The sequence below is a fragment of the Canis aureus genome, chromosome 7 (assembly GCF_053574225.1).
Source record: "Canis aureus isolate CA01 chromosome 7, VMU_Caureus_v.1.0, whole genome shotgun sequence".
In the NCBI taxonomy this organism is placed as follows: Eukaryota; Metazoa; Chordata; class Mammalia; order Carnivora; family Canidae; genus Canis; species Canis aureus.
This window is the reverse complement of record NC_135617.1, coordinates 64249827-64271401: the sequence shown is the minus strand read 5'-3', so window position 1 is coordinate 64271401 and position 21575 is coordinate 64249827. Positions and strand designations below refer to the sequence as shown.

The following is a 21575-nucleotide window of genomic DNA, read 5'->3' as shown; positions in this document are numbered from 1 at the left end:
TGCGCATGCATATGTGTGGTGGAGGCAGGAGGATTGGGGGTGGCCATGGGGATGGGATATTTAGGTTCTTGCATACCAGAAAGACTAGATTAGGGAGCAAACACACGTCTGTGAAAAGAGAATGATCAAACTGTGAAATGTGTGCAGGACATTCCAGTTGATGCAAACCTAATTGAAAGAAGGTTCTGGAAGATGTGGCATGGACACATACTGTGCTTGGCGCAGAGTAAGTGGTTGGTAATGCAGACTAAGTAAAAGAAAGACTCCAATCTTTTGGGAAGAGCTTATTGACACTGGGGAAGCTGAAAAGGGAAGGTCAAAGATGACTGGTCACCACATAGCAGTGCAGTGTGGCTTGTGATCTGTCAATCAGATAAGCTTCTTTTCATCCAAAAGCTTACAAATAGGTGGTATCTTCCATTTACTAAACTAGAAAATGGGGCTAGTAATATTGGCCTCATAGGGTCATTTTGAGAATTAAAAGGGATTGAAATATGGAAAGAACACAATACTGTGTCTTAGTCACAGTAGGCCCTCAGTAAATGCACGTTTCGCTCCTTCATCTTGTAGATGAATTCAGTAGAAAAGGATCTGGGATAGTAAAGAAGTAGCTCAGTGGGATTTAAATAAATTCTCTCTCTCCAAATCCCAGAACTAGGTGGTGTATTTGCTTATGCACCTGCATTTAGGTATACTTTTGAGTTCTCAGATCTATAGTAATAAAACTATTCTGTTGGATATAAGAAAATTAATGTGTGCTGCTGTTGACAAAAAACTCCAAGGAAGGAGTTCCAACGCCCTAGTTTATGGCTGATCATAAACAAAGTTATCAAAGGCATCTATTTTAGCATCAGACATAAATGCTCCCTTCATTTAAAACGATTAACTTGATTTGGAAAACAGCTGAAATCACACCTCCTTATTTCCTCTTGGTCCTCCCAGAGGAGTTTCTCCCTCATATGAAGATCCCTTCACCTTCATTCTCCACCCCTCTCCTTTGGCTCACTCCCCTCCATCATGTCTTTCTGATCTCAGCAGAGGCTCTTTGTAGGGTCTTCCAGACTGGACATCAGGCACACTCTGTTTGGGTAGCGCATATCTGTATGGCGTAGGACACACACATTGAACACGACAACCAGTATCATTCTTCCTTTTCCCAAATTCAGTGATGTCCAGGGTTCCTAGCCAAGGTGCAGCCATAGATCTGTTCCATCTACTGCTGGGCTCCTAGCTCCTACTTGTGTCTATCTTCTACTCTCTCTGTCATCTCTCTTCACGTGGTAGCAGCACATGAGCAGCTCTTCACTCAGTACTTGCAGTAATAGCTTTGTCTGACTTCTTTCCCCAGTGTTTAGTTTTTTTTTTTTTTTTTAATCCTGTCTTTTCTTTAAGCCAGAAGCAGAACTGGATTGTGGGAAAACAATGCCAAGGCCATGGGGCCCTGACTGCTGCCATCTGCTACAATATCAGGAACAGGAAGAAGGAGAGGGTGCTAAAAGTTAAGTAGATGAAGTAGTTAGTTGATGAAGAGGATCTAAATTTAATTTGCTTAAAAGCTTCTCAGACTGGCATTCATCTGTGGTAGAAAATGCTCACTGGCAGATGCTCTAGGAGTTGGTTAACTGTTTGTGGTTCACATGGCTGGATAGAAAGAAAGACTCCTCTCTGTCCAAGCCCAAGAAGCTGCCTGTCTTCACTGGGTTCACTAATGAGCTTTGGGTTGCCTTGGGCAGTAATTTGCTCTCTGGATAAAAAGAATGCAAAGAGTGAGCAGGCTGAAAGCCCCTCTGGCTGGGTTTCCTCTTCTTACTAAACAGCCAGGCTTTGAACTTGTAATTATGAGTCATGGGGCTCCCAGTCTGGCACAAAAGTGACTCATTTTAAGCAAATTATCAGTTTTTGCCCTGTTACCAAATTCTGTGATCAGCCATTCTGTATTAAAAAAAAAAAGGAACAGTTTTATTAAAAGAGCAGGATGTGTGGAAGGAGAATGAACTGCACTATGCTTTCCAGACGTATGGACCAAAGTCAAGCTCAGGCCCAGTGTAAGCCAAGCAACAAAATAAATAGCAAAAATGGCACAGAAAGCAAACGATCAGGAAAATTCATTTCAGAACAGATGCAAAACCAACTTTTGCAGCCAACAGCATACGATTCCTATAATGCTATGATTCCAGGACATTCTTCCCTGCCTGCTTTCCAACTCACTTGGACCTACTGGAATTGAGGTCAAGGAAGAAATATCTTTCTTTGGATTGATTTAACTCACAATTTTGTTAAAGAGTCAGTGCTGATAGATGCTTCTGAGTTGCCCAAAGTTAGTTACTTAGACAGATGGACTGATAGAGCAATCATAGTAAATAAACATGATCTAGTGATGAGTCTGTGGTGGAAGGAGAATTCCAAGGCCCTCTGTTATAGAGCCCTCTCCTGAGGACACCTGCTACATTAATGGACTTTGGTTGAGGAAAAATTTGATATGGTCATTACTTCTTTGTCAGTTGTAAGAATAGTAACTTATCTGAAAAGACAATTTTTCTTCTCTGATGCCTTGGATATGGTTAACACTTTCCTAAAACAACAATAAGGAGAAATGGACTGAGAGTGAACTGGAATGCTGTATGGTCCAAGTGTGTGTTGTTTTTGAAGAGTGGTTTGAAATTTCTAATTAATTACTTTAAATAGCTGCCCATTCACCTGCACCACTGTAGAAGATACCACAAGCTATATGGGGGAACTTGGCTCTGAGTTAAATTGTCTGACTTACTATGATAAAAACTCTCAATAAAATGGATATAGGTGGAACATACCTCAGCATAATACAGGCCATATATGGCAAGCTCACAGCTAATATCAGACTCATAAGTGAAAAGCTAAAAGCTTTTCCCTTAAGATCAGGGACAAGACAAGGACATCTGCTCTTACCACTTTTATTCAACATAGTATTGGAAATCTTAGCCAGAGCAATTAGGCAGGAAAAAGGAATAAAAAGCATCTTAATTGGAAAGAAAGAAATAAAACTGCCACTATTTATGAAATACATGATTTTATATTTAGAAAACCCTAAAGAGTTCACCAAAAATTGTTAGAACAAATTCAGTAAAGCTGTAGAGAACAAAATCAATATAAAAAATTCGTTGTGTTTTTATACACTAACAATGACTATCAAAAAGAGAAATTAAAAAAAAATCCCCTCTAAAATTGCATCAAGAAGAAATAAAATACCTAGAATAAATTTAACCAAGGAGATGAAAGACCTGTACACTGAAAATTAAAAGGCATTGAAGAAAGAAGTTAAAGAAGATACAAATGAATGGAAAGATATTCTGTGCTCATGGGCTGGGAGAATTAATATTGTTAAAATGTCCATATTACCCAAAGTAATCTAAAATTCAGTGTTATCCTTATCAAAATTCCAAAGGTATTTTTCACAGAAATAGAAAAAACAACTCTAAAATTTATATGGAACCAGAAAAGATCCTGAATAACCAAAGAAATCCTGAGAAAGAGCACAGGAGAAGACATCATGGTCCCTGATTTCAAACTGTACTACAAGCTTTGGAATTAACAGTATGGAATTGGTATAAAAACACATAGATCAAGGGGTGCCTGGGTGGCTCAGATGTTTAAGCATCATCTGCCTTCAACTCAGGTCATGATCCCAGGTCCTGGGTTTGAGCCCCGTGTCAGGCTCCCTGCTCAGTGGGGAATCTGCTTCTCCCTTTCCCTCTGCCCCTTCCCCTATTTGTGCTCTCTCTCAAGTAAATAAATAAATAAAATCTTTTAAAAAATCAACAGAACAGAATAGAGAAACCAGAAACAAATCCACACATGTATGGTCAATAAATTTATGACACAGGAGGCAAGAATATACAATGGGGAAAAGGGCAGTCTCTTTAACGAATGGTGCTGGGAAGCCATATGCAATAGAATGAAATTGAACCACATTTGAGTATTTATCTGAAAAAAGAAAAAGAAAACTCTAATTTGAAAAGTTATATGCATCCTTATTGTTTGCTGCAGCATTATTTATAGTAGGCCAAATACGGAAACAATCTAAAGGTTCATCGATGTATAAATACTACCCAGTTATAAAAAAAAATAAAATCTTGTTATTTGCAATGTGGATGGACTTTGAGAGTATTATACTAAGTGAAATAAGTGTGAGAAAGACAAATACCATATGATTCTACCTGTAGCTGAAATCTAAAAAACAAATCAAATGAACAAACAAAACAAAACTCATGGATACAGAGAACAGATTGGTGGTTGGGAGATGGACTGGGAGGTGGGTGAAAGGATAAAGGAGTTCAAGCGGTACTAACTTCCATTTATAAAATAAGTCACGGGGATATAATGTAAAGCATGGGATCTACAGTTAATAATATCGTAGTGCAAATGTGAAATTAGCTAAGAAAGTAAATCTTAAAAGTTCTCATCCCAAGAAAAAAAAAATGAACTGCACCTCACTGACCCAGCCTGTATAGGCATTGACTACTACTACCCCCTCCCAAGCCTAGAATGACCCCACCAAGAAGAAAGAATCTAAGGCATGCTGGGAAATGAACGGAAATTGTTTATTATAAAATGTAAAAAAAAATTGACTTATAAATTTTACATCCTTTCCAAATTACTTTCAATTTAAAAGTTCCTTTCTTGTTTTTTGAATCTGTTATCTCTCGCCCCTTACATAGAAACCATGGTGACTAAATGGTTATACTTGTATGTTCCCAAATCCCCAAATAAAATCCATTAATCAATCACTTAATGTTTTTTGAATATCCATCTTCTATGCTTTCTGCTCATCACTGTAGTTAATAAAAATTCAGCGAAATCCATGAAAAGTAAAGGAGAATATAAGACTCAGCAATTATCTCTTCATTGGCAATTCTAGTACTCATTTTTCAATTCTCATACTTCTTGTCATCTCTGTAGTATCCTTAACTATTAAACTGAATATTCCTTAACTGTTCAGTTTAATATTCAGTTTATTCAATATTCCTTAATTGTTCAATATTTATTCAATATTCCTGAATTATTCAGTTTAATATTCAGTTAAATATTTAATATTTAGTTAAGCTGGATATTAAACTGAATGTTTCCTACTATTAAAATTTCATTCTCTTGCATCTTTACACAGTTCCCTTATTATTCTCCTTTTATGTCTCTGACTGTTTATTCTGAGCCTTCTTTACTGGCTGCTATACTGTCTGCTTATCTGAGCTGCATAACTGACAAGGAGACCAGTGGGGATGGAAAGGAAGTGTTGAATTCAGTACACACTTCTGATGGAAAATGATGACTAGCTGGCTGTGTGAGTATATATTAGAATTTCTGTGTTACAAATAAAGGAAACTAATCTTTAAGCTGGCTTTGAAAAAATGGATTGTGTCGGGTAATTAGAAAATGCAAAGGCAATGCTGGTTTTGGCATTCTTTGAGACAAAGGTTCAAAAAGCAAAAGCAAAAGACTGAGTTAAAGAAATCAATCAAAATGTAGCACAGACATCTAAAGAGATGGGAAATATGAATGAGAGGTTGAGATGTGAGAGATAGAATAATAAGGTCCAACATAGGTCTAGTAGGAGTTTCCAAAGATGAGAATACAGAGAATGGGGCAGACTCAATAATTAAAAGGATAACGGCTTTGTATTTTCCTAAAATAACAAATATGTAAATCCTGGTACTTGGGAAGTACAATAAATTCAGGGCAAGAAATATAAAAACAAAACTCATTCTCCAGGCATAAAATTGATACCAAGAGCACCAAAGACAAGAGAATCTTAAAAGTAGACAGGGGTTTAAAAGGCATATTGTTTATTAAAGAATGATAGATTGACAGCATACTTCCCAATAATAATGAAAACAAAAAGATGATAGGATAGTGTCTTTAAAACACTGAGAGAAAAATATATCAACCTAGAATTCTATACTCAGCTAAATATACTGTCTCAATAATTGAAAGATTTACTAGAAAAAATGATTTAAAATATTGAGAATTTTAAATAATATGGTTGGCCAGCTTAATCTAAAGAACACATAAAAATCCTATACCCACAAATAGGAAAGAAAATACACATTCTTCTAAAGCATACATGGAAAATTGACAAAACCAAACAAGTACTAGGTCCCAAATCAAATATTAACAAGTACAAAGATTTAGTCATAGAAACCATGTTCCTTGACATAGTGTAATAAAATTAGAAATTAACAACAAAAAGACATCTTTAAAAAGTCCATATGTTTAAACATTTATAGAACAACTCAAATTTACTTGTCAGTCAAAGCAAAACTAAAAAAGAAAGTAGACACTATAACAATGTTAATGTTTTCATATAATATCTTGTGGAATGCAGTGAAATCAGTATTAGTGGCATTTCTATAGTTTAAGGGTTATGTTAGAAAATAAAGATGACTGTACGTTAATGAAATAAGCATATACTTTGAGAAGGTAGAGAAACAAAATTAGAATAAATCCTTTACAAGGAGAAAGGATGTAATATGTTCACATTATCTGCCTGCTTAGAGAAATATCCTGCTTATTCCTCACTTTGCCCTTACAGAAAGTCCAAATTCTAGCCTCGATTCCAAGCAACCTTCTCTAACTATAGAAAATTTTCACCAGTATCCAAAGGCACTGTCTTTTTGTGCTTTTGCAATACTACCTTCTCATTTTGGGAGACCCATTCCTATGTGGCAGGGTCCAACTCACTCTTCTAATTTCAGTTAAAGTGCTACCTCTTCCGGGAAATCTTTTATGACTCCTCCTGGCAATTATTAACTTTATTATTGCATTCTTTCTCGTTTGTTTCAATATACAATAAATTTTTGTTATATGAACGTGAGCATGCACACAGAGTAAGAGTGCTAAACTGGATGATCAAAGAAAACTTTTTGGAAGAGGTCAGCTTGAAGTTAGAATTTACCTAAAGCCCAGCCAGATCTTGTTTAAGGTCTAACCTAATAGCAGTAGGAATAACAATAAATCATAATTAAAATGTATTGAGCACTATTCTGTACCAATTAACAGGTGAGGTGAGAGGATTCTTCATGTGCAGGGGATACAGGCAGTATGAGTGAGGCCAACCCTATTGGTTGGATAATCTAAAAACCATCCCCAATCCTCTTAACCTTTGTTTTCCCTTTACTCTAGACAATCACTGTTCAATAAAAATATAATACAAGTCATATATATAATTTTAAGTTTTCTAGTAGAATGCATTAAAAAGGTGAAAAGAAACAGGTGAAATTAATTTTAATTACATATTTTTAACCCAATAGGTTTTAAATATTATAATTTCAATAAGTAATCAGTACTTATAAAATTATTAAGATACTTTACATTTGCTTTTTACATTAAATCTTTGGAATCCATTGCATATTTTATACTTACAGCACAGATGCTGAGTTCACATTGGAAACATCATCTATATTTTATGTTTCATTAAATTCCCAATTGTTCCAAACAACCTTAAAAGTTTTCCGATAACCAAAGTGAGAGCTAAAAAATATTGCCCTTTAATATTTGCATCCATATTGACAAAACTGGTTAATGAAATCTTTATGTATAATAATAGAAACAATTTATGCACCTGTTGACAAGTGTACTACAATACAATAATATCTTGTGCCATGCAAGATTAAAGTGAAATATAATTCTGTCAAAACAATAAAGTTGTATCTAGTAGAAAAGTGTTTTTTATTGCATCCATTTGATATTTAAATTAATTAAAATTAAATAAAATTCGAAATTCAGAGCCTCACCTGCACTCACCATATATCAAATACTCCATAGTCACATGTAATTAATGGCTATATTGGACAGTGCAGCTCTAGAGGCTGGAAAAACCAAATATTCATGTTCCCAGACTTCCTTGCACATTAAAGTGGTTGTATGATGTATTTTTGGCCAAAGAAAATGTGTGAGAAATTTTGGAAAGGTATTCTGATCCTGATTTTCTGATAAAGGGGTAATCGCAAGAAGAGAATTTGCTAGCATTATTCCTTCCTCTGTCTTGCTTTCAGTGAGCATTATGTGATCTCTGGGCTATTGCAGGCGTCTTATTACCATGAGACAATCCACAAGAATAAAAAAATCAATACATCAAGAATGATGAAGCAATAACTTAAGATCCTGATGATAATTAATGAACTGTTGTACCAACTCTGAGATTCCCTGCCATTTAATTTCATAAGAAAATAATGTCTGTCTTTATAACTTACATCATTAATAGTCAGATAAAACTTGCAGCTGAAAACATTCCTACAATGTGTATGACACACTGGGAAAAGAGACAGTAGGCAGCATGATCTGGTTAGAGGTGTTTGTTGAAGAATAATGGTATATGTTGAAGAATAATAAGCTGGCAGAGATGGGGCGGAGCCAGATAATGGAGGGCCCAAGAGGTATCTCAACTGAGAAGTCGAGAGTCATATATCCTGTCATAGAGACTTTATCATATCTATCTTTTCTATAGTAGTTTGTATATGTCAGTTTTTGGTTATTAAATTATAAAGGCTAGGGATTTTTACAGAGAAAGTTCAGTAAATAGTCATTAGCTGAATGATTAGATACAGAGCTAGAGGGATCGAGACTCAGCCTTCAGCATAGATCAAATGTTTAACATTAGAGAAAACCCAACAAACGAAAGCCCTCAGTGAGGAAACCTGTTAAGGGTTCCTGTATTAATGTGTCAAATAAAGTCTTTGGCCTAACTTTTATATCCCATAAACACCTAAAACAAAAAGGATCACATTAAATTGAATTTTGCCTAACCCTTTCTACTTTCAACTTAATTACTAGGTAGCACCTTTATCCTTCCTGTGACATTTGGCTTCTATTTTCATCTCTTTGAATATGTAATGCTAAACCTCATGGTGTTCTTTCTGTTATTCCTCCTAATTCAGCTCCCCTATTTTCTCATCTTTATCTCACTCCCACAGTGTGAAATCAGGCCTCTAACTCACCACTTGAATACTGTGCAAACCTCTATAGTTAATCTGCCACCAGCTTCATCAACTTCAAACTACAATCCAATCAAATTCTTCTGATACTGTGTTTCAAAGAACAGGTAATTTTTTTTCCATATTTTAAAATAACATTCTTTGGAGACTATTTGGAATTAACTTTTAAAGGGAAAAGAAAAAATAAGATAGTAAGACAATGTAGCAACAAGATAGAGGATAGTAACTATATTTTAGTGTATCTTCACAAATTTTTTCTATGCAGGTTTAGATCTAGGTAACATAATTGAAATATTATAAACCAAACTTTGCATTAATCCTTTTTATTCCTCCTCATATCATAAAGCATCTCCTGTGTCATTAAAAATTCAAGAATGTTAAAAAAATAACCATATGAACCTATCAGATGGCCTCTTGAACTTATTTAACCATATTTTTATATCACCACTTCTCTTTTCTGAGTCCCCACAGGGACTGACAACTGCCTTTTGTATTAAATAAAAATCCATACTCTTGGATCCTGTCAGGTGCTATCATTCTACATCTGCCTCTACCCTCCAGCTGGTGTTTTGTGTTCTAGCCAAATAAATTGGTTCGCTCCTTCCCATACACAACCTACCTCTCCTGCCTTTGGAGCCATCATTCATTTTCTTCCTCTTATACCCCCTGCAAATCATCGCTCTTCTTAAAATTTACCTCACGTGTCATTCCAAAATCTCCCACCATCTCCTTCTTTCTATCTCACGTATCCTGCTTTATCTAGTGCACATGTTTATGACTTCAGCAGTGTGCTCGTTGTTATTTATGCTTCTACCAATGTATATGGTCAGGGACCTGCATGGTGGGCTAAGCCCAGTAGGAGTGAGGCTAGCAGGTCAGGGCCCACATCTTCTTGATGCCCTGTTGCACTTTATGAGGTCTGGTCACTTTGGAAAGGAAGTGTGGGGTAGGACTATTCTTATGCTCATAGTTGAGCAGCAGGGAGTGGTTAATGTTGGCTTGGCTATGATTAACAAGATAGACTATCAGGCATTTGGAGACCATCTGCATTTCCAGGCTAAATGAAAACATATTTATTTTGGCTGCTGAGTATCTGGAGGATGAGGGAACCTCTGAGCATATGGGAGGCTTACCCTCCTTTTGGAAAAAATGATCTCAATTAAATCCAATATCTGCTTTAGATTAGCCAGTGTGTTAAGCATAAGCTTGTGCACTAACTTCAGGGCCCCAGTGAAGTTTCCCTACTTTTGCATCTAATGTTTCTTTATCTTATATGGCTATTCTTTTATAATTGAAAATTGTGAGCATCTGGTTACAGGTTGAATCTGAAATATAGAACAATCACTGGCTTCCTCCTACTCCTAAGTCTTGTCAGGCCATCACTTGGCAAGCTTGCCTCATACAGCCTGGATGCCAGAAGGTTGAAGTGGCCAGGCTAGACCAGGTGGAATGTTTATGAACACCATTTAGTGGAGCAGAACAAGACCCCAAAGGAGCTCACTGGTCTCCGGATTGTGGGTGATCATTACAACTTGTTGAATTCAGTGCAGTGATACATCTATAATGGATTAAAGTCCTTTCAAAAACTGCCCTTTAAAATCGGTCATTTGTAAAATCCCTGTTAATGTACAAAAAACAAAAAAAACAAAAAAAACAAAAAAAAAAAACCAAAAAACAAAAAACAAAAAACAAAAAACAACAACAAAAAAACTCTGGGTTACTAAAAGCATGACTATGCCAGTTTATGGCAAAAGAAAGTTACATGCAAACTAGGTTTTGTGCAAAAGGCTGGATGGGAGTTAGCAGCTTTAAGATGTATCTGTACATTTTAATTGGTCAAGACTTCTCTCCTAGTAACCCACTTCTCTAAATATTTCTGGCATCACCAGATGGCAATGTATTACTCATTTCCAGAATAGGCAATGGATTACTTTGCTGCTTCTGTAGGTAGACAGGGATGTTGTACCCTAGGTATGCATAAGCCTTGAAAGAGGCAACCCTATTCTCTAGTTGCTAGCACTGCTGGCCATGAAGTTATGAAGGGAGGGCAAGGAAAGGCTAGCTCTTACCAAATGCATGACACAGACACATCTTTGGCAAGTAAAGAATTTTGGACAAGTAATTCTCATCTTTCCAAAACCCAAAGCAATGATTTTGTCATCAAAATGCAATACACAGTAGGTAACTGAGAAACAGCTGCCAAGGGTGAAACTTCTGAATCATCCTTGACTTCTTCCCTCATCATTGGCATTTAACTGGTTACACAAACCTTTTGATTTTCTCTCATCTGGATCTATCCCATCCATCTCTTCTTTATCACCAATACCATTGTCTTGATTCAAATCTTCATGATCTCATGCTTAAATGACTGTAGCTCACACCTTCCACATTCTCCCTGACTCCATTCTCACCCTCTCCTCAGGCTGGTCAGGAGTATCCTTCTAAAATAAACCTGATAGTTTAAGCCTCTCTGAGGCTTAAGCACTTTCAGAGGCTCCTCAGTATTTATGTTTATACCATAATTTCCAAGCCTTATGGATTTAGCAACTGGGGCCCAACCTAAGTCTTTTCTTCTGCAACTCCCCCCATATAGTACATCCTGTGTTCTGACTTGTGTTGCACAGTCAAGTGCTTCAAGTCTTATCAATGTTTCACCTATCATGTTTTCTCAGGCCTCTCTTCTTTTGGCCCACACCATTCCCTATTCCTCAAATGTTCTTCACCACTTCTGTGGGATTTATTTCAAGAGGCAGCTTAGATGTTGCTGTCCTGAAGTCCAGCCTAATGCCTCCAGGCAGAATGTTACTCCCTCTTCTCCATGGCACAGTATTCTCCACATGCCTCCCTCATCCCTGCCACATTACATAGTAAGGGCTCCTTTATTTTTATACACTTCTTTGACTTTTCTGTGAGCTCCTTGACCTCAGGACTTTGTACTCCAGGAACTAGCACACATGTATAGTGTTCATTCATGTTTGCTGAATATGTAAATATGGTTGTGGAGAAAGTTATTATGATAAACAGTATTATGTGACAATAAGACTAGCTTGCTTGTTTCCTTCCTTCCTATCAAGAAAAGGTACCAGAACACTTTGGACTTTCTGGAAGAACACAGAACAATGGTTCCTCAGTTAAAAATCAAAGATAAGAGAGTTGGTATGTCCAAAATGGTGATATGAGGAGCTCAGAGGGTCTTTTCACCAGCAAAACAACTACAGCTTGTGAAAATTATATAAAAAATTTTAAGTCCCTGGAAATTATCCTAAGGGCACATGGCAAATGGAGAAGTATTTATTTAAAGATATCCACTAAATCTTGGTAAGAATATCAAGAGCTTGTGGCATTTGAACCATGACTCTCTTCCTCTCATTCACCTCAGGGTGATGGAAGTTGTACACTGTGTGAGTGCAGATTAGAACACAAGGCTCCCTCTCCCCATATCTCCCAGTCTACTATTACGGTATCTCTCTAGGAAGAGCAAGCTAGCATAATTTCTCAGACCTTCTGTGTTGCAGGAGCTTTATTCTAGGTAAGAGCTGATGAGATGTCTGGGACTCCCTTCCTCTTATCCCCCACTTGTAAGGCAGAAGCTCTACCCCAAGAGTAGTGGCCCAAGAATGCTGGGTTCTGATCATCTCTGCCTCAGTTTGCCCATAAAATGATGGTTCCATACTGGAAGAGGCAAGGTGATGAGGGAAAAGGCTTCTGCTCCTGGCCAGCATTTCTTCCACAAAACAGGAATGTTGCTTCAAGAGATACAGACCATTGTCCCCATCCTCAGTTCCAGAGCAGCTGCTCAGAGGCTTAGCTCAGGTGAAGAGGCAGGTATAACAATAGAGAGCTTCACCGCTGTCCCAGGGGAAATTGTCTTATTTAGAACAGAAAGAATGGAAATGTTTAAATCTAAGGATGCTATTGAAACAATGGAGATTTAGTGGTAAGTAATTAAAAGGAGACTGGTAGCTCCATGAAGGCAACAAACTAAACAAGCTTAAGTTTAACAGAGATGAGACAGAAGTTTAACATAGAGAACCAGGGAAACAGACTGTTAATAAGAGCCCTCCTGGGGTTAGAACAAGCCTTGAAACCTGGCCTCAAAGACTACTGTAAAAGGGCTGGATTTAACTGCATCAAAATCTGGAGCAATAATAATTGCTCAGCCCTTAGAAACGACAAATACCCACCATTTGCTTCAACGTGGATGGACTGGAGGGTGTTATGTTGAGTGAAATAAGTCAATCAGAGAAGGACAAACATGATATGGTCTCATTCATTTGGGGAATATAAATAATAGTGAAAGGGAATAGAAGGGAAGGGAAAAGAAATGGGTAGAAATATCGGAAAGGGAGACAGAACATGAAGACTCCTAACTCTGGGAAACAAACTAGGGGTGGTGTAAGGGGAGGAGGGCGGGGGGGTGGTGAATGGGTGACAGGCACTGAGGGGGGCACTTGACGGGATGAGCACTGGGTGTTATTCTGTATGTTGGCAAATTGAACACCAATAAAAAATAAATTTATTATAAAAAAAAGAAATTTACTAGAGGGGCTCAATAGATTTGAACTGACAGAAGAAAGAATGAATGGATTTGAAGAAAGATCATCAGAGATTATGCAATCTGAAGAACAGAGAGAAAAGAAGAATAAATAAAAAATAATAAACCCCCAGAGAAATGTGGACACTGTTAGTATATTAACATACAAGTAATGGAAATACTAAAAGACGAGATGAAAAGGGCAGAAAAAAAATTTAAAGAAATAACGCTGAAAACTCCCCAAATCTGATTAAAAAAGATTAATCTATACATCCAGGAATTCAATGAATTATAAGTGGGGTAAATACAAAGAGATTCACATCCAGCTACATCATAGTTAAAATGCTGAAGGCTAAAGACAGAGAAAATTTTGAAAGCAGTAAAAGAAAAATGACTTGTCATGGACAAGGGAACCTCAGAAAGATTAAGAACTGACTTCTCCTTAGAAATGATGGAGGCCAGAAGACAGTGGGATGATATATTCAAAGTCCTGAAAGGAGGGAAAAAAACCCCAACCACCTGTCAACAAGAACTTATATCCAGCAGAACTATTTTTCAAAAATTAAGGTGAAATAAAGACATTTTTAGATAAAAATGCAGAGAATTCATTGCTAGCAGATCTGCTTTACAAGAAATACTAAAGGAATTTCTTTAGGCTGAACACAAGTGGATCCACATATTAATTCAAATCCACAAGAGAAAACAAAGAGCACCAATAAAGGGAATTGTGTAGGTATTTATAAAAGAGAGTACATTACATATTTCTTCTTTTAACTTGATTTCAAAAGTAATAGCATAAAACATATTTCTTCTTTTAACTGATTTCAAAAGTACTAGCATAAAACAATATGAACGTAATTGTATTGTGTGGCTTATGACATACAGAAATCTAATATGATTGACAATAACAGCACAAAAGAGGTAAGAGGTAGGTAGGGGCAAAGCTGTTTTGGAGTAAGGAAGTGACCAAGTTACACAAGATGGTTACTTGAATCCACAGGAATGAATTCAGAGAACCAGAAATGGTAAATCAGAAATATAACAAACTCTGTAAATATATAATTGCTTTCCTTTCTTCTCTCAGCTTCTTTAAAATACACAATTATATAAGGGAATAATTATAACAATGTATTATTGGTTTGTAATACATACCTATGTAATATTTGTATTAATAGTAGTGCAAAGAAAGGAAAGATGGAGTAGAGCTATATAGGATTAGCATTTTTATATCTCACTGGAATTACTTAGTATTAGTCTGAACTAGATTCTGAAAAAGTTAAAAAACATATATGTGTGTATGTATACATATCTACACTTCAATAAGATAGACATATCATGTCGATATATCTCTATCTTGTTGAAGTATAGTTGACACACAATGCTACATTAGTATCAAGTGTACAACATAGGAATTCAACAATTCTTTTTTTTTAATTCAACAATTCTATAGCTTAAGCTATACTCACCAGAAGCATAGCTACCATCTGTCACCATACAACACTATTACAATATTATTGACTTTATTTCCTATGCTGTATCTTTCATCCCAGTGACTCATTCATTCCATAACTGGAAACCTGCACTTCCCACTCCCCTTCACCAATTTTGTCTTTCCCCCATTACCTGGAAACCACTAGTTTGTTCTCTGTGTTTATGGGTCTGTTTCTGCTTTTGTTTGTTTGTTGGTTGGTTCATTTGTTTTGTTTTTAAGATTCCACATAAAAGTGAAATCATATGGCATTTGCCTTCCTCTGTCTGATTTACTTCACTTAGTGTCATGCTGGGCCTCTAGGCCCATCCATACCAAAGCAAATAGCAAGATCACATCCTTTTTAAAAAATGGCTAAGTAATATTCCGTTATATATATCCCTTTATCCATTCGTCCATAAGTGGACACTTAGGTTGCTTCCATAATTTGGCTACTGTAAATAATGCTGCAATAAACATAGGGGTGCACGTATCTTTTTGAATTACTATTTTTGTTTTGAGTAAATATCTAGTAGTGAAATTATTAGATCATATGGTATTTCTATTTTATTTTAATTTTTTTAATTTATTTATGATAGTCACACAGAGAGAGAGAGAGGCAGAGACACAGGCAGAGGGAGAAGCAGGCTTCATGCACCGGGAGCCCGATGTGGGACCCGATCCCAGGTCTCCAGGATCGCGCTCTGGGCCAAAGGCAGGCACTAAACCGCTGTGCCACCCAGGGATCCCGGTATTTCTATTTTTAAATGAGGAACTCCATGCTATTTTCCACAGTGGCTGCCCCAATTTACAACACACCAAAAATGCACAAGTGTTCCTCTTGCTCCACATCTTTGCCAACACTTGTGATTTCTTGTCTTCTTTACTCTAGCCACTCTGACAGGTGTGAGGTGATATCTCATTGTGGTTTTGATTTGCATTTCCCTGATGAGTAGTGATATTGAGCATCTTTTCATGTTGGCCATCTGTATGTCTTCTTTTTTTAAAAAAACTTTTTATTTATTTATTTATTTTTATTTTATATTTTATTTTTTTATTACTTTATATTTTTTATTGGAGTTTGATATGACAACATATAGCATAACATCCGGTGCTCATCCTGTCAAGTGCCCCCCTCAATGTCTGTATGTCTTCTTTAGAAAAATGCCTCTTCAGGTCCTCAATCTATTTTTAATTGGATTATTATTATTATCATTATTTTGGTGTTGAGTTGTATAAATATATATTTTGAATATTAACCCCTTATCAGATATGCCATTTGTAAATATTTTTGCCATTCAGCGATTTGCCTTTTCATTTTGATGATAATTTCTTTTACTATGTAAAAGCTTTTGATTTTGGCATAGTCTCAATAGTTTATTTTTGCTTTTGTTTCCCTTGCCTGAGAAAACATATCTAGAAAAAGGTTGCTAAGGCTGATGTCAAAGAGTTTACTGTCCATGTTTTCTTCTAGGAATTTTTATGGTCTTAGGTCTCACATTGGTGACGGCCATTGAGGGGGACTCTTGACGGGATGAGCACTGAGTGTTATTCTGTATGTTGGTAAATTGAACACCAATAAAAATTATTTTATTAAAAAAATAAGTTTTTAATCCATTTTGAGTTTATTTTTATGTAAGATGTGTATCTATCCTTTTCTCTCTTTTTTTTTTTAGTAAGCTCTAGGCCCAACTTGCTCTTCTGACTGAGCCAGCCATGCACCCCTATAAGATGTATATTTTAAACCCAAGCAACCGCTGAGAAAATAACTAAAAAATAAATAATAAAAATTATTAAAGGATAAAGCAGTTAAGGAGGAAGAAAGGAAAAATAAAGATAGGAAACAAAGTACAAGGGAAGATACAGATTCAACTATAAATAATAATAGCATCAAATGTGAATGAATAAAATAATCCAATAAAAAGCCAAGATTATCAGATGGATTAAAAACATGACCCAACTATATTCTATAGGAGACACACTTCATATGCAAAGATACAAATATGTTGAAAGTAAAAGTGTGGAAAAGAAAATCACACAAGCAACAATCATAAGAAAGCTAAAAAAGCTATACTAATGTGAGATAAAATAGACTTTTAAAACAACAAAAAAATGTTACTAGAGATAAAAAGGAACACTCTATAATGATAATAGGGTTAATTCAGCAGGAAGATATAACAATTACATGTATACAGCCAGCACAGAGCTGCAAGATGAAACAAACTGACAGAATTGAAGGGAGAAAAAAATTTAACAATAAAAATAAAATAAGATAAAAACAGAGAGGAAGGTGAACCATGAGAAATTTTTAACCATAGGGAACAAACTAAGTGTTACTGGAGGGGAGTTTGATGGGGGAAATGTGGTAATTGGGTGATGGGCATTAAGGAGGGTACTTGATGTAATGAGCCCTGAGTGTTATATGCAACAGATGAATCACTAAATTCTACCCCTGAAACTAATAATATACTATATGTTAACTAAATTGAGTTTAAATAAAAATTTTAATAGTAATATTTGAAGATTTCAATACCCTACATTCAAGAATGGATGGAACAAGTAAGGAAAAGATCAACAAAGATAAACAACAACAACAACAAAGATAAAGATAGAGAAGACTTGAACTACATTACTAGTAACTACATTACTAGACCTAAAAGTCAGAATTTTCCTTCACAGAGCAATTGTATATTTTATGTGGAGAGTGGAAATTGCAGCTAATATAAAACCATCAGAAATAAATGAAATATATTTAAATAAAAAAAAAGACATCTATAGAATACTCTAACCAACAACAGCAAAATACACCTTCTTCTCAGGTGCACATGCAATATTCTCCATGATAGACCATAAAGTAAGCCTCAATAAATTTAAAAGGACTGAAATCACACAAGATATGTTCTCCAACCACAGACTAATGGCAGGGAAGGACAAAGGGGATCACAGAACAAAGTATAGGAAAGGACCTGGAGTTGGCATAGCAGGGCCAATGGAAGAGCAGGTAAGGAGGCAGAGGAGGGAACTTCAGGGTTTGAGGTTCAAAAATCAGGGGTCTAAGAATAATTTTATATGGATGAAAGATCAACACAGTAATAGCAGTTTGCAGTCTGACAGTACAACGTGGCTAAATACAACCCAAACACCTGTCTGGTAGCTCCTGAGCCAGTAACACAGGCAGTCACAGACTTCTCTGTAGAAGCATCTGGATTGGTCACAACAGAACATCCAATGATGTATCCTAATGAATTCACTTGTCTCTAAGCACGGCAAATTGGAACCCCTTAGAGGACTGTTCTGGAGATTATCTAAGGATGATACCTCTGATACCAAGAATATGATGATTAGGAGGGGATCTCTTTTCATGCTCCCCAGGTGATGTGGAAGATATTGTACATTCACGGGTTAGTTAGGTTTGGAAAGCAACATATTTTGGGGAAGGAAAGAAGAGTAATATGTCATTTTTTTCACCTACACGGGTAACCATCTCCTGACAGATGTTCCCACTATTCCTGTAAGTGAAACAGTTGGAGAGAAGCATTAACTCTTTCCATCAGTACACTTCCCAGCATGCACATGTGCTTTCAAGGGAGCAACAGGCACTCACTGCCCATATTCCTTTGTACACTGACCTTTTTAAAGGTGGGTTCCTTTAAGATCATATTGCTTTAAGATGATCAGATTTTTCCTTTAATGGAACACCACAGAGCTCTTTTTCCCCTTGACCTTTTAATTCAGGTTGAATAATAAAACTTAACATTGAGCTGTGATTTGATATTACAACACCAGGGATGCCAAATCTAAGGCCTTGAGTTTCCAGAATATTGCAATTCTTGGTCCAGCAAGATTTCAGGATGCAATCTGGAAGTGTTTTAAATGCCAAAAGAAATGTGACACCCCTCTCTTCTGTTTTCATTTCCTTTTCTCCTGTTCTTCTTTTCCCTTGGTATCTTTTATAGTCTCCATGTTTCCTCCTTGAGGCAGTCTCTCCAGCATGTGGACCAACCTCTTCCCAAGGAAGGCTCTGCTGTGTGTATTTGCTGCCGTCTATTTTTGCTTCCTGCTCTTTGACTGCCTGACCTTTCTTTCCATTATGACTTTGTGGCCCACACCCAGCCATCTTATTGCCTTCTTGTCTAGTGATGAGATTGGGCACTCCATGTCTTAGGTTTTACCTAAATGTTGTCATTTTTAGGTTCTCTATTCATGAAGCCACATGTGTTAAGCAAATGTGCACCTGTGATGGCTGCAGGCTATCTAGAGACCCTCAGGTGTCCTGATCCTGAATATCTTCAGGAGAGGTTGAGAGTAGTAGACATCCTCTCCTAGCACATCTGGAAACCAGCTCAAGGCAGGAAAGGTATAAGTAATTCAAGTCATGTATTTCTCTCAATGGAACTACTTTATCTCTAGGAAAGGTAGATTCTCCCAAAAATGTACCTTGGTCTTGATAGGTATTTGCTGAGCATCTAAATTGAGGGGACACATACATGGTCTTTCTAAGGAATGAACAAACATGAAAAAAACTCATAGAAGGTAAATTGTAAATACACTGCCCATCCTTATTCCACTTTTTAATGAAGCTATTGATACTGCTGACACATCAAGGAATTCCAACTGTATCATAAAGCCAAGGAATCCTCACACATATGGCACTTAGAATTTATGTCTGACAGCACTGTATCCTAATACAAGCAACAAGAAGTCCCTCCCTGGACCCTGGTTCTCTAATCCTCTTCTAGCTTGAGTCTTCTTCTCCTTCACAAGCAAACTCCTGGAAGAGCTGTCAGTGTTCTCTGGCTTTATTTCTTCAACTATTCTTCACACCTCATTTCGCTGCAGTCTGGTTTCTATATTCAGCACCTCATTGAAACTGCTCTTTTGAGGTCACCTACCACCTCCTCATTGCCACACCCAATAGTCTTTTTTTAAAGTAGACTTTATTTTTTAGAGCATTTTTAGTTTCACAGTAAAACTGACCAGAAGGTATAGTACAGATGTTTTTCAAATATTCCTGCCCCTACACATCCACAGCCTCCTGTATTATCAACCAGATGGTACATTTGTTATAACTGATGAACCTACATGGACATATCATGATCACCCAAAATCCATTAGTCTACTTTGGGGTTTCCTCTTGGTGTTACATATTCTATGGGTTTGCACAAATGCATAATGGCATATATACACCATTATAATATCATACAAAGTAATTTCATCATCCCTAAAATTATCTGTGTTCTCCTTATTTACACCTCTGTCCAACCAACCTCTGGTAATCACTGATCTTTTACTGTCTCCAAAGTTTTGCCTTTTCCTGAACATCATATAGTTAGAATTATAAAGCATGTAACCTTTTCAGATTGCATTTTTATAGCTTTTTCCCCCATTTTAGCACTACATAATATTCCATCGTCTGGATGTACTATAGTTTATTTATCCATTCATCTATTGAAGGACATCTTGGTTGCTTCCAAGTTTTGGCAAATTATAAATAAACCTGCTATAAACATCCATGGGTAGATTTTTGTGTGGATATGTTTTCAAGTCTTTTGGGTAAATACCAAGGAGCACAATTGCTGGGTTGTATAAGACAATATTTAGTTTTGTAAGAAATTACCAAGCTGTCTTCCAAAGTGGCTGTACTATTTTGTATTGCCACCAGCAATGAATAAGAGTTCCTGTTGCTCCACATCATCCCCAGCATTCAGTGTTGTCAGTGTTCTGGATTTTGGTCACTCCAATAGGTATATAGTGATATTTAATTGTTTTAATTTGCATTTCCCTGATGACATATGATGTGGGGCATCTTTCATATGCTTATTTGCCATATCTTCTTTGGTGAGGTGTTTATTAAAGTCTTTGGTTCATTTTTTGTTTTATTGTTTTCAACAAAGATCTGTTATGAAGATAGAAGTGTTTTCTTCTTTTTTAATTTAAATTCAGTTAGCCAACATATAGTACATAATTAATTTCTGATGTAGTGTTCAATAATTCATCAGTTGCGTATAACACCTAATGCTCATCACATCATGTGCCCTCCTTAATGCCCACCACACAATTACCCCATCTCCTCACCTACCTCCCTTCTAGCAACTCTCAGTTTATTTCCTATAACTAAGAGTTTCCATGGTTTTTCTTTCTCTCTGATGACTTCCCGTTCAGTTTTCCCTCCCTTACCCCATGATCCTCTTATATTCCAAATATGAGTGAAACCTATATTAAGTGTTTTTCTCTGGTTGACTTATTTCACTTAGTCTAATACCCTTCAGTTCCAACCATGTTGATGTAAATGGTAGGTATTCATCCTTTCTGATGGATGAGTAATATTCTATGTATATATATATTCAACACATGCAAATAAATAAATGTGGTACACCACATTTACAGAATAAAGGATAAAAATCATATGATTACTTTTATAGAGAAAAAGCATTTGACAAAATTCAACATCCTTTTATGGTAAAAATACTCAACAAGCTCCATATAGAGGGAATGTACCTTAGCATACTAAAGGTCATATAATGACAAGCCCACAGTTAACATCATATTTAACAGTGAAAAACTGAAATCCTTTCCTCTAAGATCAGGAATAAAACAAGGATGCCCACTT

At 36.4% G+C, this 21575-nt stretch overlaps 2 protein-coding genes across 25 annotated transcripts in view; one reads left to right on the top strand and one right to left on the bottom strand.

The window, feature by feature from the left end:
* Nucleotides 1–21575, bottom strand: part of KIF6 (kinesin family member 6) — a 381228-nt gene that overhangs the window by 118251 nt on the left and 241402 nt on the right. The window lies entirely within an intron of this gene.
* Nucleotides 1–21575, top strand: part of LOC144317564 (uncharacterized) — a 61734-nt gene that overhangs the window by 21105 nt on the left and 19054 nt on the right. For 6 of the 7 annotated variants that reach the window (XR_013383572.1, XR_013383569.1, XR_013383573.1 and 3 more), the window contains one exon: nt 8943–9070. Coding sequence is in view for 2 of the 7 variants with exons in the window: in XM_077904151.1 (XP_077760277.1) it covers nt 8943–9050 (108 nt within the window). In the remaining 5 variants the exon portion in view is untranslated. Of the gene's footprint in view, nt 1–5126; nt 5315–8942; nt 9071–21575 lie in introns of those variants that run through there. The other variant, XR_013383570.1, reaches the window with a different exon arrangement.